Genomic DNA, 18,918 nt, shown 5'->3' with positions numbered 1-18,918 from the left:
GGACTATGAGTCAAGACTGATATGTCACAGAATTTATATACATTTAAAATATTCCTTAACAAACATGTTGTTCAGTTAAGCCTTACAATATGGCCTGGAATAATAAATTGTTTGTTGAATTCAATCAGACCAATAGAAAAAGAGAGTTTCATGCTACATGCTAGGGTATGTCTTTATCCTTGGTGAAGTGATTTGTAAGAATTGTGAGGTTTAACAAAGTGGGTTGTGTTTGCAGCCTGAGAGGAAGTGCTACCTAACAGGCTAAACTCAGGGAAAATTAACTCTATGCATTTCCTGAGCTAACAACAGTCGCCTCGGCTAGGACAGATAACCTCAATCCATCCTAAAATCACACAGAGTATTGAGATAACGTTATGAGATTTAGCTAAATGAATTTAGGGAGATATACAATTCGTTAATGTAGATCGGAGTTTATGTCAGTCAACGAGTGCCTGAGATTACTCAGCTGTTGGTTTGCTAAATCTTCCTAGCTAGCTAGCTCATAAGCTAAATCGCTAGCTATCTAGCATCAACCAGGTTTCTAACGTTGCCTAAATAACGTTAGGTACACTCACTAACAGGCTGTATGTAAATGACAGCCTGGGTGCCTGTTATTCCGGACAACACAACTGAAAAAGGACTGGGTAAGTGGAGTTTCGTACCTGTGTTGTCCTAACGTTAGCTGTCAAATTAATTTGTAATGTGTAGTGAGGACAGGTTTGATCCTGTGTTACTGCGGGGGAGAAAACAACACGATGTAACGTTAGCTTTATTAAATGTGAGTTGGTCATGTGCTTTTGATCATATGACACTAATGAAGCTGACGAGTAGTGTTTTACTTTTGTTTATGTTGTAAACTAATTTATAAAACAAGCTTTGTGTCTCAGTTGAGCTGCGTGCCTCATGTTACTGGGGATGACGTAATGTTTTCCTCCCGCCCGGTACACCGGTACCTGTGCGAAGGTTTACAGCACAAAGAAGAGTATTGCCACTAAACCGGTGAGTCATTAGACTAAGCCCATCAATCAGGCCAGGTGGCCTCAGACAGAAGAGGGACCAGGATTTTGACGAAGGATTAAATTGAAAGTAAAAGTTACTGTCTCCGGCCGCCTACGAGGCGCGCTACACGATTTGTCTGCAGGCATGGATGCAGGCACGCTGCGGCGATGCTTTGTGTTAGTAACAGTTCAATATCTGTATGTATATCGATATCACTGTGCATGTGTTTCTCTAGGGATGGTGCAGCCCCAACCTGATGGCCCAATGCAGTGGGACATGTCAGGAGAGGAGAGTGGAGGGGCCCTCAGGGTCCCACCAGAGCTTGCTGCCAATGAAGTGGTGACCAGGCTGCTGGGTGATAACCAGCAGCTTAGAGGTAAGACCTAGTCCCATATTTTAAAGATTAAGAAATATTTACTTAACTTTAAGCACAGCATTTTCTCAGCATTTGATATGTCCAGGCATTATTGGAATGGAATCAAAACAGCATTTTAGCAGTGGTGGTGCAGGATGGTGTTAACGGTGGAACAATAAATAGTGAGTTCAAAGTATTATTTCAAGAGAGGATAATAACAAAGTAGTGTGTATGTGTGAGCCATACAAAATTAGAGACATTCAATGTTTATTAACACAAGGCCAATCGTCAACAGCAACTTAGGATCAGTGTCTTGGTTATGGACAATTCAAAATGTGGACTCAAGAAACTTCTAAACTTACTGGACCAATTGCTGTCCCCCCTGCGGCTGAGGCTTATAAGCCTTTGTAACTCTTGCCAAACAGTCGCCACTGGGGCAGTAAGTGGACATTACTAAAATGTAGTGCAACAGTAGCACAGTTGGAAATGAATCATAAAGTCAGCAAACTGATTCAGTAATGAAAGTTACTCAGCAATATCTCTCTAAAATGTATCTTTAGTCACACTGGTTATACCAGTAAGACCTACACCAGTTATACCAGTAAAATTTATACCAGTAAAACTGAGGCTGGAAAAATCCCTGGGTGTATCAGATTGAGAAATGTCTTTGACTAATTACTGACTTCAACATTTAATTTAAATTGTAAAGAAAAGTCATACAGTCAGGAAACTGACTCAGTGTTAGTTAAACAACAATATCTATCTGAGGTTTGCTAAGATTATCTTAGATATGCTATTGGTCATACCAGACCAAGGAAGGTTGTAGTAACAAAAACCCTGAGTGATGGGCTAAACTGTGTTTTATTGCTGATTAGTTCACCATTTCAGTGTGTGGCAATTATCTAATAATAATAATAATAATAATGCTGATACTTACAGTAACAATAAATAAGAGTCACAAAACCTGTACTGTGACTCAGTAACACAGCAATGTTTATGTAATGTTTGCTAACATTAGCTACCATAAGCTACTGGTTGTACCCATAGACTGTATTGTCCCAGACCAAGTTAGTCTGTTGCAGAAAAACACTGTGTATTCAAATTAACACAAATTCAATGTTTCATTTGTAAGAGGAACAATGTTTTATTTCATCGTTCAATATTTACATAGTGTCTCCTGGAAATCCCAACATTACAGATCCACCACAAAATTAGAATAACTGCCTACTTCTAGTTTCTCATCATAATATTGGTTTAATCTGTGGCCGCCTTGTATTTGACTTTACCTGTCAAAGCAAGAAACAAGTTCTTGCATATCAAGTTCTGACATATCAGTCTCCTATTTCTCCTTTTACCTTCACCCTTCTGTCCTCCAGAGGCCTTGCGGCGGAGCAACCTGGCCTTGCGTCAGCGCTGTGAGGAGATGGAGGGATGGCAGCGAAGGACAAGAGAGGAAAGAGAATTTCTCAGCTCTCGTTTCCAGGAGGCCAGGGCCCTGGTGGAGAGGCTGGCCCAGGAGAACCACTCCTTACAGAGCCTGGTCAGTGGTCCGACCTCCTCTTCTAACCACTGCTGCAGCTCCAGCCAAACCGAAGACCTGCAAGGACGCCCAGCCAGGAACGGTCCACTCGAAGGACCACAGGTTAGAGATTCACACTTCAGCTTCCTTTTATTTACACATTGTCAGGTGTTTTTACATTTTAACTTGTAAGTTGCACCATTTCATAGCTTCCACTCTTTTATTGTATAATCCTGTATTGGCGTGTGTATGCAGAGGTCACAGCATATATTATTTCAACTTTTTTTTTTTTATTAGTTATTTGTTTTAGTTGCGTGCTCATATTTTATTTACACATTGAGTCCTATTGCATCGGTAATAGTTACTGTAATTTGGCCACATTTATAAGCACATATCTGATGTGTGGTGATATGCAAATGTAACTCACAAGACAGACATTTTGAAATTTTCAGCTGGAGATAACATGTGGACAGAAATGAGTCTAACATCATGGCTGCAGGATCCACTGCCAATGTCCACCAGGCCCGCGAGCAGAGTGCATTGGCCATTTGACTTCAGTTAATATTTAATGATGCATTTCTCATGTGTTACTGGCTTTATCTTTTCTTGTTTGTAATTAATGAGTTTTATTTACCAATGTAATTCAAGAGGGAGAGAAAAAGAGAATGAAGCGGAAAGAGAAGAAAAAAATCAAGTGACTTAAGGGAAGCAGATGGTTTTCCTGTGACTACATCTTGTCTCCTTCATCCTCTTTTCAGTTGGCAAACAACAGAACTGCGCATGACGTAGACTAGTTACTCTGCTGTGATTCAGCCAGTTAAATGTTTGTTCTGTCCCTTCTTTCTTTTATAGCCAAACTAACAACAAGGTTGTTCTCATTTACCGGCAGTCATTCTGAAGCTGCTGCACTGATGCTCAAATCATCTGACGAAATAAACATAGATACAGGTTAATGAGAGCAGAGGAGTTGTGGCACTGCACTTACTGACATTTAAAATGATCACACAGAAAGCTGATCAGGTTGTCATGAAGGTACAGCCACAAGGCATCTGTTACTACATCTAAATGAGCAAACATGTATGTAATAAGCTTATATGTGGGAAAAAACAGCTCCAAACTACATCTGCTGAAGAATAGATGTTCTACTTCTAACATATTTCCAGTGGACATTGGACCCACGTGTTTCCGTTGTGTCTTTCAGACTCTAGATCAGCGGGAGAAGAAGAGAGTTGAAGAGACGGATCAACACACACAGACCACGCCACCTCGCAGCCTGGTAAGATGTGTGAGGATGTTTTTGGTTTTTAGTTTGGATGTGTTTGTTTATTTTCCATCTAACGGGTTTGTCCGTGTGTCTAGGGCGGTGCGAGTGTGCATAGCTCCTTGAGTAGCCCCCTCCCCACTCCCCCCGCCTCATTTTCAGAGGTACTGGGGGAGGTGATGGGCAGGGAAAGTGGCCAGGTGAGATTGCTCACTGCATCCCGATGTAATTAGTTTTAGATGTCACCCCTACTTATCTGTCATCACATTCAGGAAGGTCATAAAGCCGGACTTCCTACTCGGAAAAATGCGACTGGACAACCTGTGACTGATCACTGTGCAGCATTTAAAAATGTTCTAATAACAAACTTGACACCAGCTGCATTATGGGAAACTGTGTTTTACAATTGGCAGTCTAAATCTTGAGGTCGTCCAGGTTTCATCCTCTGACTTCTGAGCAGGAATGCTGGATTGAATGGATGTTGCACACCAAAAATTAATTTTCTTCCTACTTGATTAATACACAGATGCCAGCACTGTTAATAATCACTGATTAATCTTTCTTTATAATCCATCTCTGCTCCTGTAAACCTTTTGTTTCTGTTATCTTACGACTTGGTGTATTTCTACCTTCCTTCCAGCCCAGGGTGAATGTGGTTTGTCTCTGTCCACTTCCCTCCCATCATCATGTCTCTCTGCATCCATTCATCTCTGGTTCTTTCACTTTTCACGTCTTTCTCCGCAGCCTGTGGAAGGTGCAAACGAGTTCCTGCAGCTGCTGAAGAGCCATAAAGAAAAACTGGAGGAAGGGATGAGAGAGCTGAGGAGGAAGAACGAAGAGCTGGAGAGAGACAGAGACGAGGGAGAGAAAGAGAGAGAACGGATGCGGCGTTGCATTGACCAACTACGAGCCAAACTGGCGCAGGCACAGGTGACACCGTGATATGAGCATGTAGAAACTCTCCCCTTGTAACCACTGCAGTAATGTAGTATTACTTGTAGTATGACTTGTGAAAAAAGCTTTTAAATAAACAAAAATTTTATTATAGGTCATGAAAACCTAATGAATAATTAAACATGAGGTCACCCAGACAAGAACACTTTTCTTTTGTAACGCTAAAGCTCTGTTACTTTTCTCTGTGAACTTTACTCTTAAGTTGGAGTTGTGGCTGTAAATTGGATTCTCTGAAGTAAACACAGAAAGTCCCCCTCTGGATTAGCTGTTGTTGATCACTGTATATCTAAATTTCACTGTATCTACTTCTCAGAAAGTTTCCAGCTAACCCATCTCCCTGTCTGTTTTGATTGAAAGTGAACTGTATTAGTTAATTGTAAATTAATCAATTACTACAAACAAAGCCATGAAGTGCACACACAAAAAGCTTTTAAAATTGAAGCAGCAAAGGCTGAGATATCCTGACTTTCTCTGCCTTGTATGAGTCAAGCTCCAAAATCACTGGATCCTACACTTCCCATAATTACACACATTGTAGTTGATTTTGGACACAAATTTAAACTGTAAAATATACAAACATTACACAATATGAAATGAAAGGCTAAATGCTTCGGGAAATACCAGTTGTAGTGAGACTAACTTATCTGCATAATGGATTTAAAATCAGCACAAGCAAAATTTTCCCCAGTTCGTGTGTCTAACACTAGATTGTGTTTTAAAGTATGATCAAGCAATGTTAATTTGGATAAGATAAGATTTAGAGAACTAAGTCTCGCTCCTGTTGCTTGTCATGGCTTTTGTTTCTTCTTTGTCTGTAACTTATAGACATTTTCTGTGATCAATAGAGATGTTATGATAATTGATAGACCTAAGAATCAGCTGCTTTATCTGGGATCTAAAAAACTTGTATGACTGTTTTCAAAGGTGAGCAACGTTACTGAGGAGAATGTTCCACATCGCTCTGAGGCGCAGCACTCCTCTGACTGGTATGACTCAGTTTCCCCTCTAACACAGAATACTGAAACTACCAGCACTGAACTAACTTTCTGTCATTTACAGCTCTTGGACTGATTAATCTTACATGAATGGTATATCTGCAGACAAGTCTTCTCTGTGGCATAAGGACACCTGCATGCTTTTTAATTTCTGCGTTTCTGCTGCTTAATAAAAGCCTGACTTCTGAGATGTCTTCTACCTCCTCCCTCCCTCTCTTTCTGTTTCCTCTTCCAGCTCTAGCCTGGCTAAACTCACAGAGCAGCTTCAGGCCACACAGGGCAGGTGAGCCCGAAGCTCTGTGTGGCTTTCTCTCTCTCACTGTGTGCATGTCTGCCGCCTACACTGTCTCCTCCTCTTACTTTGTAACTCATTGTGATTTTTTATTTTATTTTGTTGTTGTTGTTTACTTGTTAATGTGACATATTTTAGATTTTTTTCAAGTACTATTTTTCTGTTAGGCCAGTGTCATGTATGGCAAACAAATCAATCAATAATAGGAGTGTAGGATTTTAACTGTTTAACTTTAACTTCAAAGCTGCAGCTGCAGTCTCTAGATGAAAGAATTAAAAGTTTTCCCAAAATATTTTACTTGGAAAGATAAGTATATAAAGGAAATTATTTCAATTTTGAATTGTAACTTTACTATATGGCTGAATAATTTTAGGAAAATACTTAATTGTGTTTTTGCTACATGTTAGGTCTTCCATTATTTTCTAAAATTAAACTAGATGCCTGTATTTGTTGCGTAACAAAACAACATTTCTACCAAGCATAACTGGAAACTCATCTTGTTTTTAGGGGCATCGTTTCAGGTGAAATAATGCAGTTTTTAATTTTTGATGTGTTTTTTAATTAGAGAAAAGTCAACTTAGCAAGTTTCTTGCTAGTTTATTTCACATTAAGATATTATATTACTGGTTCACTTGACATTTCTCAATAATATTTAATGCTAATGTTGACGGCTCTGAAATGTAGCTACATAAGCTAACTTTAGCATCTCAGACTAATGCTACTGTTGACAGCTTTGAACTGTAACTGCTGTAAGCTGATTTGATAAAGAATCTAAGTACTTCTTCCTCAACTACACAGAATGAATGTTAATTAGCTACAGCTATGTGAATTTGCCAACAACAGTTACAAACTTTCACTTGCTTGTAATTTGTGAGTAAACATATCTGCAGCTCTTACAAATCAAGAATTGCACACTTTCAAATTGCAATTTTGATATGAAAATGATAAATGATTCAGCCAAGGGGGTGATTCAGATAACTTATTGTAGTGAAACATATACAGTGAATTCAGAAAGTATTCAGACCCTTCACTATTTTCACATTTTGTTATGTTGTATGCTAAAATCATTTAAGTTCATTTTTAACCTCATCAATCTAAACTCAGTATCCCGTAATGAGGAAGCCAAAACATAATTTGATACATTTTTGCTAATTTATTAAAAAGTAAAAAATGTGAGATATCACACTGACATAAGTATTTGCCACAGGCGGACTCTAATCAAGGTGTAGAAACATCTCAAAGATGATCAAGAAAAATGTGAGGGACCGGAGCTAAAGTGTCTGAATACTTATGAGTCTGTTTTTTCCTGCAGGTATCGGGAGCTGGAGGAGAAGCTTGATTACCTGCAGAAGAGTTCGGCTCAGCGAGACAGAACTGAAGCTCTGCTCAAACAGAAGGACAAAGACTGTGCTCAGGTATGAACTATTAAAATCCAAAATCTTCCAACAAAGGAAGTTACAGAGTTACATGTGGTGGCGCTGTAGTAAGCGGTCTTTAAAATATTAAAAGTTAGTCCAATGCCTTAAAATGTTTTGTTTTTGCAGCTGGCCAAAGACTGTGAGGCTCTGAAAGCTCAGGCAACTTCCCTGTTAGGAGAACTGAATGAGAGACAGAGCTGCCTGGAGAAAAGCGAGCATGAACGCAAAATGTTGGAAGAAAAGTAAGTTGTTACATCATAAATATATACGGTACATAGAGTCTCCTCTGTGTTCATCTGTAGGTGTGCCTGTGTGCTGATGTGAACCTCTCTCTCTTAACCCGTGTGTAGACTGTGCAGTAAGCTGAAGGCACTGCAGGTGGCAGAGCGGGAGCTGGAGCAGCAGAGGAAGCAGCATCATGTGGCCATGGACAAGCTGCTGCTGCAGACCCAGAGCCTGGAGCAGGCCCTGAAGACAGAGAGACATGTCGTCACGGAGGAGAAGTGAGTTCAGCACACACATACAAACACTGACAGCAGTGTACTGACTGGTTATTAATTGCTCCACTAAACCGACACCTGGCAAACTGCACCTGAGATTTAGGTGTTGTTCAGCAGATTTTCTCTAAACAAGAGAAATAAGACACAATTTTATCTAATTTAAGGGTCCATAATAAAGAAGTACACTTGTAATTCAGTTTTTGTATTAGTATTATGATGTCAACTGTTTCTGCTCCTGGGTTTAGTTCAAAATTCTTCACCACTGTTACCGGCACAATACCTGTGATTTGTTGTTTTATTCTGAAAGGTAAAATTCTGTTCCTTTGTTCTCAGAAAAAAACTGACACAGCTGCAACACGCCTACACATGTCTCTTTAGAGACTACGACTCTAAACTGAAGAGTGAGGTAAAAACACACATTAACATCTTTTGCCCTCCTTAGCCTTGCTTCCTACCTTATGGACACATGTCTTAACACTGATGTGTGTGTTGTGTGTTCGTCTTCCAGGGAGGAGATCTGTGCAGCCGACTAGAGGAGGCAGAGCGAGCGCTGGCTCTGAAGCAGGATCTGATCGATAAACTGAAGGAGGAGGTGGAGCAACAGAAAGGCTCCCTGGAGACTGTTCCTGTCCTCGCTGCACAGGTACATTTTTTACACACCTGTTCAACATCTGGAAACATCAGTGGCTCATTTGACAGGTTGGGTGTATATATAGAGGAAAATTACACATTCAAATCATTGTGTTCAGTTCACTTCAAACAGCCATAGTCAGTAACTTTGTAGTTAATTAGTTGCTTTCTAAGCATTACATCACTCTTCAAACACACATCAGGACACACACGATGTGTTCACATCACTGTTCGAAACTCAGTGAAGCTAGGCTGTGTCTGACTTATTCATTTCTGTTGTAAGTCTGCTGCAGGTTTGACCTGCTACATTCAGTTCAGTGCAACAGTGGACCTGTGTAAGAACTATTTATAAGGTTAATAGCTCCCATTTCTGCTGTCTGGGTTATCACATTTTAAATTGTAAATGGACTGCCCTTATATCTCCTAGTCTTCTCAACCATTCAAAGCACTTTATAATGTGGAAGTCACATTCACACAGTGCTTTTCCCAACACATAATAGCACTTTTCTACCATACACGCACATCCACACACCAACCATACATTGGAGGCACACAATAATGATCGGAGATGACCAAGTCATATAGCAGCAGCTTCTAGGCCTATATCCTTTGATAAAAGTCGAGGGTGTGGCCATGTGTGTGTAATGCTTTCTTAGCATGTTGAATAAAATTGGAAAGTCGATAAGATTTAAAAACTGTAGGGCAATGGTTCCCAACCCATAGAATAGTTTAATTAGAACTTCAGAGTGATACAGCTACATATTCAAAGGAGGAAAAATGACCAAGGTCAACCTTGGAGCAAAGGAAATGATTTGAAAGAATAGTAGCAACACCACCCCCTTGCTTACTTGGCCTTCGAGAGTGAATAAAACCTCCCCTCTCTCACTGTGTTTGCTCAGGCTGAGATCTACAAGGCAGATTTCCTGGCAGAGCGAGAAGCAAGAGAGAAGTTGAACCAGAAGAAGGAGGAGCTGCAAGATCAACTGAATCAGGCCCAGGCTGAGATTGAAAGGCTCAAACAGGATGCTGCATCACGGTAAACAAGGGGAAAAAACTGCATAACACATGGACATTTCAGTACTTCTATTACGATAATTATTTGTTCCCTGTATGTGAGTATGGGAGGTCAGACACATCAGTCCGTCTTGCTGTGTGCTCCAGTTTGCTTTTTGGAGTGAAGTTTAGATAAAGATCATTTCTGATTACATGATTTCTGAGTTACATAGACCAGTGATTACTGAATTTCTCTCCCTGCTGAGGATGCTAAAGAGACAGATCTCAACTGCTGATTAGATGCTGCATTAGTATGTTGATGTGACTTCAGTTTTATTACAGCTGCAGAGCTCAGATGCAGGGCTGTTGGCACCGATATGTCATATCAGAAGTCATATATTTTAAATACTGATGTTTCTAGGCATTTGTTGAACTGTGATTAACCATGAAAGTTGTCTGTGTTCACCTCTGTAGCGCACGTATGGAGCAAATGAAGATGAGGCACATGGAGGACTTTCCACCACGGGCCCCGCTCATTCCTCCTCCACAAGGTACATTACAACCAACACACACAAATGTACATATTCAAAATAACATACAAATAGATTTGAAGTAATACAATTTTTTTTTGTTTAAATAAAGTCTTTAATGAATTAAAGTCAGTTATTGATGTGTCCACTCTGGGGGACAAAATACATTTTATTTTATACATTTGATTTCATTCATTCATATATTAATAGACTTGTGATATGTTTTGTAAATAAATGTAGTGGAGTAGAAGTATGAAGTAACAGAAAATTGAAACACAAATAAAGTACAAATACCTAAAAATTGTACTTTAGTACAGCATTTAAATGTAATCACTTTCATTTTGAATGTATTTATAAATGTATTCTTTCCATTTTTTTTCTCATCTTTTCTTTCTCTTTTGCCTTTAGGTGTGTTCCCCGGGCCAGCTTTTAACACAGTGCCCCCTGCCCCCTCATTCCGCAATCAGGGTTTGGTACCAGTCGGTGATCAAGGAGCAGCTGGAGCTGAGGAGCTGCCAGATTTATGTTGTCCAAAGTGCCAGTACCAGGCTCCAGATATGGACACACTGCAGATACATGTCATGGACTGTATACAGTAACATGAGCATAGTTCAGCACACCATGACGCCAACACACACATGCAGACATATACACAGTATATTTACGTTTTTGAAATTCAGCGTGTCTGCTGCCAGCTCCGGGCACAGCCTAGAAAAACGTATTTGGTTGTTGCACCTTACTCTCTCACACACACACAAAGATAAATACATTCACCATTTTAAAAGTTGAATATGTTGGAATCAAAACAAGTGGCAATCAGATAACAGTATAAACAAGTGCAAGACGAGAACAACAGCAAGATAATCAGCACGGTATTTTCCTAGAACTGCTCCATGGATTTGGTTTCTGCTGTAGCTTTTCCATTCCGCAAACCAATCCTCTTCTCGTCATCCTTTTTGTCTCCCAGCCCCCGTTTCTTTCATTTCCCCTCTTCCCGTGCCTTACCTCTGGCACACTGATGCACCTCCACCAGTATTTGTACATGAGCCCCTGTTTTCTTGCCTCAGTCCCATTTCTAGTCTCTCTTCACTCCAGTGGCATGCTGGCAGCTGAGGAGGTGACTACATACTGGGGACTAAGCATCATCCATGTTGTACACATCGGTAATCATTGGTCCTAAAGTGATGACATGTCAAAAACGGGGTACTTCTCTTACTTAAAACACATGACAATGTGAATAACCTAGTGAGCTTTAAATAATAAATTATATTTAAATATGTTTTGGTCATAAATGTTGCTTGTCTACATTACCTCAAAACATGTATTATTACGTATTAGAGATGGATTTACTCTTGTTGAAAAAGTAGCCATTCTCTGTGTTCTGTGCCTGTGTACACCTTTGACTGCACCACTGCTTTATTATCTCTGATGATAGACCTGACCCATAACCCAACACAGCCCCCCCTGTGGCCCTGATTCTGTCTGATCTTTACCTGTGGCTCCTAGCTATTTATCTTTCTGAATGTAAGCACATTGAAGTTAGTTCACAGTTTGTGTGAATATCGTCTGTAATTGGAGATCATTCGGTGCAAAGAATATGGTTTGAAATTGTTAATGATTTATGAAATAAATCAGTTACTCATTTGCCCTTTATGTGTGTTCTGTCATGTGTGTCCTGAGAGTAGTACATGTGGAGAGAACAATATTTAATGTAGTTACAAAGACTTTATTATTCAGAACATTTTGCATTTAATGTTATTAAAACATTGAAAATGGAAGAAACAATCAATCAAAACTTCCGGATTAAGATTTATAATAGAGATATGGACAAAATATATAAAATAAAATGAAATAAAAAATACAGCAGTGATTACACCTTACAATGAGAGTACATAGTGACGTACAACTGTCCTGTGCTGCGTCAAGTTGAACAACGAGAGGGAGAGACCAAATTAATCAATTACGCCTTCAAAATAAGACGTTTGCTACCACACCTCTGGCGTATATGCCTTCGCTTTGGGTTAAAATTACATTTTTCCAATACAGTAGTAAACCAATGTGAATGTCCAAGTCATTTGGTGTAAGTGTGTAGTTGAGGATATGTGCATCTCGTGCACTATGAATTTTTGCGCTGAAAGTTCCGACAGGAAGTCGAACTCGTTTTATTTTGGTTACCTTGACAGCAATCTCGTTACGTAGCGCTCGCGGACACACGCTCCATTCATCCTTGCGTCTTTATTTACCGGTGTACGCGACTGGCGTCGTGTTGTTGAAGTGGTCTACAGGCAGGCATGTCAGGCTCAACTTCCCCGCCTCCTACGGCGGAGGCAGTGCGAACCGAGGGGTGTTTTCCCCCTGGATACAAACCTTTCAAACCCGAGGAGCACGGCCTGGAGCGCGGGTTCCGTCTCACAGCGTTCTCGGACCTGAAGGGATGAGGCTGCAAGGTCCCGCAGGAGGCTCTGCTCAAACTCCTGGCGGGACTGGAGCCGGACCGGGCCGACGGGACAGGGAAGGCCGGAGACCAAACATCGGAGTTCGGCCAACAGTTGCCCGGCCCCCGACTCGGTAAGGAACAAACTCGGAGTTAGCAGAGCTAACCGTCATGCCCCAAACATGTCAGAGATCCCGCTGGTTAGCGTTGGTTAGCTAGCGAAACTGTTGCTAACCATGCTAGCTTGTGTTAAGTGATATTGCAGCTCATTTGACAGATGGACAGGTATAAGGGAATAAAAACAACTTGTTTTTTTCACCAGCTCTCGAAATTGTTAACATACAAACTACATACATGTTTAAGTTCTAACTATGCCACATCCTAAATGTGTATAATAGATTATAGCTAGCTCAGGAAGAGAGCACAAGTTCCGTGAGTTGTCGGATTACCAAAGTGTAGGTATGATTCAGCAGAAATAATTCGGATGCTTTGAGAGCAAAGTTCACCTTCGTGATTAAATATTTCTTCTAGTAAAGCTGTTTCGCAACCTTGAGTGGAAACACTGCTCTTCGTTTTATCTCTTTAGGGATGTAGCAATCTGTACTGTGCGGAAAGTGAAGTATGTAGTAATACTGTGTGACAAACCTCTGTACTGCTCGTGCGATAATGCAATCCCATGTAACAGTCCTGTAAGAAATACTAACTATTAAGCAACATAAGTACACACACAAACTGCTAAAGTTATATTCTTACTCTCAACAAGAATTGAACACTTTAAACAAGTTTATATTTATTGCAAGACTACTGTATCCCATAGCCAAATATTGCGCACATGTCCTTCGCTCCTCATTATGGTGTGTCTGTAGGTGTGGGGATGGACTGCTGTGTGATTCCCCTGAGACATGGAGGACTCTCACTGGTCCAGACCACAGACTTCTTCTACCCTCTTGTAGAGGACCCCTACATGATGGTAAGTTACTGGCAGGTGTTTTCGGTCTGTGAAGCTCTCACATACTTGGGCATCCTGCCACTGTTCATTGGGAAACTATCCAGGAAGTAAGGCTGACCAAACCCAGAAATATTTGTGGAATTGTGGGGATGTACTCATCCAGTTAAGTGTGAGGGAAAATACAAAAACACCACAACAGACACATGGTTACACTTGGGTACTTGTGTAACTTAAACAATCACTTCTTCTGGGGATGTGCAAGTGGCCGTCATGCTGCATACTTGACACGGTTTACATTAGTGTAATATTGTGCCTGGTCACTCTTACATTCATAAAACAGTGTACAGTCAGTCTGTCATCACTGAAGAACCTGACAGTGAAGGTTTGATCTGTTATTGATGTAGCTGTTGCTTAGAAGTTTTTCAAATTGAGTTCTAAATTTCTCTTTGAGTTTTCATGCTCCCTCAAGGGTGCATGCACTTTTCATTTAATCACTGCACAGACACACCCTGACAAAAGTCCAAAATCCACAAAACAGAAATAAGGCTTGTGTTTTTGTGTTGTTATTCCTCTGCACAGCAGACAGCCAGGGCTGGAGGCTTGATGTTTTCAGGTTGACCATGTAGTTCTTGTGTATGCGATATCTCAGTAACATCTTGAGGGAATTTCTTCAAATTTGGCACAACCATTAACTCAGACTCAAGGACGAACTGACTTGATTTTGGTGGTCAAGGTCACCGTGACTTCACAATGTTCTGCAAAAACACCTCAGTTCATTATTCAACGCTCTAACTCAGGAAGAGGAGGTTATGACCACATTTCCTGACACTTGGCGGTGGTGGTATACAACCATGAGATGGCAATTCTAGTTGTTTATTAGATAGATTCTTTTTGTCATTGCATATTAAAACACAGCAAAATTCAGTTTGGCAGTAATCCATTATGCTTAGCTGCTTATAAAAATCAAATAAATAGTAAAAGGAGAATAAAATAATAAATGTTATGCATAAAATGTATTTGTTAACTAAAAATAGGTTATATTGTACAGTTAGTAATCGCACTTCTCTTATGAGTTCAGCAGCTCTTCCATAGCTCTAGGGAAGATGATGTTTTTCAGTCAGTTGGTCACTGCCCTGATAACCTTAAGCCTGTCAGAGGGGAGGGTGGTGAACAGGCAGTGACCAGGGTGTGAAGGGTCTCTTCTGATGTTGTCTGATACTGTGAATATGGTCTGAGTGTATGGCACTTAGGTTTGGAAGTGGGGAGCTGACAGCCCACTAAGCCGTCTTCACCACTCTCTGTAGGTCTTTCCTCTCTTCTGCAGTGCAGCTAGAGTACCGGACTGTGCAGCAGTATGTCAGGACACTTTCTATTGTGAGGCGGCAGAAATTGAGTAGGAGTTTCTGGGGGAGTTTGTTGTGCCTCACATTAACCACCTCAGGAGAAAAACAGGAAAAAATACAGTCACTTTCCTGTTTTCAATTAAATCAAAAAACAAACGCCTGATCCTGTGTCAAAGCTACAAAGACAATAGTTGAAAGGGAGAAAAAGCCATTTTGAAGCTGAATGTTATCCAGGAGCTGATGCAGTGAAATTAAGTTCCAACCTAAATCTACTTTGTTAAAAATAATCATGTTTGAGATACGTTTGTAAGTGACTTATATCCCTGACTTCTCTGTGTTTCTCTGTCCGTCTCTCAGGGCAGGATAGCATGTGCTAACGTCCTCAGTGATCTCTACGCCATGGGCATCACAGAGTGTGACAACATGCTGATGCTGCTGAGTGTCAGCCAGAAGATGAATGACAAGGTAGCATGATGTGTGTTCACAGGTGGACGCCAAGATGTTGACTTTACTGTTATCTATTGACGTATATCCTCCACTTGTCTTACATGTCTATATATTGATCTCTCTGAGGTGAACTAATGTCTCATGCCATTCCTGTCTGTATGTGTGTGTATGACACAGGACCGTGAGCGGGTCATGCCGCTGATCATTCAAGGGTTTCGAGACGCAGCAGAGGAGGGAGGGACTTCAGTGACAGGCGGCCAGACTGTGATCAACCCCTGGATCATCGTAGGAGGAGTGGCATCAGTGGTCTGCCAGCCCAACGAGTTCATCATGTGAGTCCGTCAAAACTGTACGGCTCTTTGTCAGGTGCACTTTTACATTGTGGATTAGATAATATTCATGGAAAGGACATACCCACATCATGCAATCCAACTTCAGTTAGAAACCTCTGAGATTTCCCAGAGTGCATTTCATCAGCCCCTTCCAGAATATACTGGACCATGATAATTTCAGCCAGCATGGGTTGTGTAGAAGTATTTATAGCATTCTGGTTTGTTGATTGTGTTGTTGACAGCTGCCACAGCCTCAACACAAAGCTCAGCTCATCTTGTGGCTGCATGTCTGTCTGATCTCATGTAGCAAAAAACTCACAGGTACCAAAAATATTTATAACGAGTGCATTGCTTGAAATGAATGTGTCCGAGTTAAGGGGCCGCATTCTTCAAAAGGACGTGGTCTACAAAGTTGGGGTGTGTGGTGACATATTTTTGTTCTGTGTTTGTGTTTTTTCAGGCCGGATGGAGCTGTACCAGGCGACGTCTTGGTTCTCACTAAACCTCTGGGGACGCAGGTGGCTGTGAACGCTCACCAGTGGCTCGATCAGGTCAGCCGCTCAACTCTGCTCACACTGAATGTTACATGAGTGTTGTCATTGTATACTGACATGTTCCTCCCCTGTCATGTGCACTTCCCTATCTTTGTTTCTTTTATTCGTCTTTCCAGCCTGAAAGGTGGAACAAGATCAAGCTAGTTGTCACCAAAGAGGAAGTTAAAGAGGCCTATCAGGAAGCCATGTTCTCCATGGCAACACTAAACCGCACAGGTACATTGTGTCATTATGGTCATTATGTCTTTGACCTCTGCAGTCATCACTGATGTATTTACCATTTCAATTACAATCTTTAAAATCTCTTGAATTGAACATGAATTGGCCTGTGTCTACTGTATAGATTTGTTCCCCCTCAAAATGTTCTGTGATCATAAAGTTAGTCCATGTTGTTGTCTCCAGCGGCAGGCCTAATGCACAAGTTCCAGGCCCACGCTGCAACAGATGTGACAGGTTTCGGGTTGCTGGGGCACGCCAACAACCTGGCAGCACAGCAACGGAACGAGGTGGCCTTTGTCATCCACAACCTACCAATCATCGCCAAGATGACTGCCATCAGTAAAGCCTGTGGAAACGTGTTCAACCTGGTTCAGGGCACATCAGCAGAGACTTCTGGTATGAGCGCTGAGATTAACACCCAATCAAGATTGAGCACACAGTGTTGATATGAGTGGTTGAAGCCAGTGTCATGATTTAAGGATTAAAGGGCCCATATTGTATAAAGTGAGATTTCCATGTCTTTTTTGATTATAAAGCAGGTCTAGGTTTTATATTAATACTGTTAAAGTATCAAAGCGCTCCACAGAGACACAGAAACGCACACAACCTGTATTCAAAAACTGAGCCTTAAAATGAGCCGTCAGGACTTCTGTAACTTTGTGATGTCACAACAAAGCAGGCACCGCTCTCAACCATGTCCCAAGCCCGGCCCACCTGGACCCATTGATCAACTTGCAGGATTTGGTTTCTTGTGGAATCTGCTATATTTTTATTTGTTCACTCAGAAAACAGTCACCGAAATGTTGTTACTAGAGCTCCAGAGAGAAGCCTGAGAAAGTAGATGTAAAACATTGAGATGGTTTGTGGTACTTAAAACCACAAATATATCTTCTTATGGATTAACACTTCAAATAAAACACAGGAACAGTGTAAAATATTGGACCTTTAATAGTGATACTCCATCGCTCTTCCTCTCCTCTACTTCAGGTGGGCTGCTGGTGTGTCTGCCCAGAGAGCAGGCGGCCAAGTTTTGCTCGGAGATGAAGAGCCAGAGCTCCACAGCTGGAGGTCAGGGGGCGGCGGGCGGAGCGTGGATAATCGGAATCGTGGAGAAAGGCGACCGCCGCGCTCGCATCATCGACAAGCCCCGCATCATTGAGGTCCCACCACGAGGAAGCCAGGCGGCAAATCAGGACAACATCTCCACCAGCCCTGCTCCCAGCCCCAATTTGTCATAGACACTGCCGCTCCTCTGACACTGGTCCAGTGTGTGTGTGTGTGTGTGTGTGTGTGTGTGTGTGTGTGTGTGTGTGTGTGTGTGTGTGTGTGTGTGTGTGTGTGTGTGTGTGAGAGAGAGTTAGTGTGAGTGCTGATGTTGCTGTCCATCTCATCCCCCTTTTCAGTCAAAATGCTGAGGGCACACCGACCAAAATCACTGTCATCGTTTCCAGTGGGGGAGGGAATGGACAGCATCCACTTTATTTATCCATCTTTGAAAGGAGCTGCTGAAAAAGGCCTTTCACCATTTTGGAATGAAATGTAAATTCAGGGTAGTATGGTTTACTAACCCCCACCCCCCTTTATTAGATCTGCACTCCTTGCCTTTGTAATCCATTTATTTTATTGACTTTAATTTATCTGAATGCAAAAAAAAAAAAAAAGTTTCTTGAAAAGATTCTTGAGAAAACATTCCATGTTAGTTTTGCCAAATTCAGCAAATAATGAAAATTGAGTACAAGTAAATGTGTATGTGTGTGTGTGGGCTTTGAGTATTTTATCATTTGACTGGAGTGCTTTGCTGTGGGGAAGTGGGGCAAAGTGGATGATGATGTCTCACGTTGGTGAATGTATCATGTGAAAAAGAAACGGTTCATTGGCCCCAGCACCTGGCTCCGCCCATGCAGCCCAGAGGAAGGCTTGAGCAGCTTCCTCTGGACCAGCCGGGTGGTGTTCAGAGTGTCCGTTTGTGTCGGCTGATTGGCTGTCCAGCACCGAGTCCCTCCCACCCTTCCTTTTTATGAAGCTCTGCCTCTTAAACCCCGGCCAATGGGGCCAGGTGGAGTGGATGTTTGCCTTTGGATTGGGGTTGGACTGAGATTGCTGGAGGCCTAAAGCTGTGTTTGTAGATTTCCTTTTCACAATCAATAAAACCATCATCAACTCAGACTGAAACACTGTTTTGGTGTTATGTGAG

General features: G+C 41.4%; 2 protein-coding genes across 6 annotated transcripts; both read left to right on the top strand.

Moving 5' to 3' along the window:
- The first annotated feature begins 299 nt into the window (after window positions 1-299).
- ikbkg (inhibitor of nuclear factor kappa B kinase subunit gamma) lies at window positions 300-12,092 on the top strand. 4 transcript variants are annotated; one of them, XM_022765908.1, is made up of 16 exons: window positions 300-644; window positions 1,235-1,375; window positions 2,731-2,996; window positions 4,075-4,149; window positions 4,233-4,334; window positions 4,879-5,064; window positions 6,013-6,074; window positions 6,319-6,366; window positions 7,688-7,790; window positions 7,920-8,035; window positions 8,144-8,296; window positions 8,627-8,699; window positions 8,802-8,936; window positions 9,823-9,959; window positions 10,391-10,467; window positions 10,855-12,092. In XM_022765908.1, exons 1-16 carry the CDS (start codon window positions 593-595, stop codon window positions 11,043-11,045), a joined length of 1,917 nt encoding a protein of 638 aa, XP_022621629.1. In that variant the 5' UTR covers window positions 300-592; the 3' UTR covers window positions 11,046-12,092. The 4 variants fall into 4 exon arrangements, with proteins under 4 accessions (XP_022621629.1, XP_022621631.1, XP_022621630.1 ...); XM_022765910.1 differs by lacking the exon at window positions 4,233-4,334; XM_022765909.1 differs by lacking the exon at window positions 6,319-6,366.
- A 529-nt stretch (window positions 12,093-12,621) lies between these two features.
- On the top strand, window positions 12,622-18,890 carry LOC111236978 (selenide, water dikinase 1-like). 2 transcript variants are annotated; one of them, XM_022765901.1, is made up of 9 exons: window positions 12,622-13,014; window positions 13,747-13,850; window positions 15,530-15,637; window positions 15,797-15,951; window positions 16,412-16,502; window positions 16,622-16,721; window positions 16,908-17,120; window positions 17,712-17,989; window positions 18,028-18,890. In XM_022765901.1, exons 1-8 carry the CDS (start codon window positions 12,738-12,740, stop codon window positions 17,960-17,962), a joined length of 1,299 nt encoding a protein of 432 aa, XP_022621622.1. In that variant the 5' UTR covers window positions 12,622-12,737; the 3' UTR covers window positions 17,963-17,989; window positions 18,028-18,890. The 2 variants fall into 2 exon arrangements, with proteins under 2 accessions (XP_022621622.1, XP_022621621.1); XM_022765900.1 differs by having other exon boundaries at window positions 12,623-13,014; window positions 17,712-18,890.
- Window positions 18,891-18,918: the final 28 nt, after the last annotated feature.

Source organism: Seriola dumerili, unplaced genomic scaffold (assembly GCF_002260705.1).
Source record: "Seriola dumerili isolate Sdu_G_001 unplaced genomic scaffold, Sdu_1.0 BDQW01000800.1, whole genome shotgun sequence".
NCBI lineage: Eukaryota > Metazoa > Chordata > Actinopteri > Carangiformes > Carangidae > Seriola > Seriola dumerili.
The sequence above is the reverse complement of the archived record's forward strand: the minus strand, read 5'-3'. Positions and strand labels throughout refer to the sequence as shown.

Bases quoted from the DNA above. Each gene is read 5' to 3' on its own strand.
- ikbkg (XM_022765908.1), top strand. From the start codon at position 593: ATGACAGCCTGGGTGCCTGTTATTCCGGACAACACAACTGAAAAAGGA. The intron at 4,150-4,232 runs GTAAGATGTGTG...CCGTGTGTCTAG, and splicing joins CCACGCCACCTCGCAGCCTG to GGCGGTGCGAGTGTGCATAG. The intron at 8,036-8,143 runs GTAAGTTGTTAC...ACCCGTGTGTAG, and splicing joins CGCAAAATGTTGGAAGAAAA to ACTGTGCAGTAAGCTGAAGG.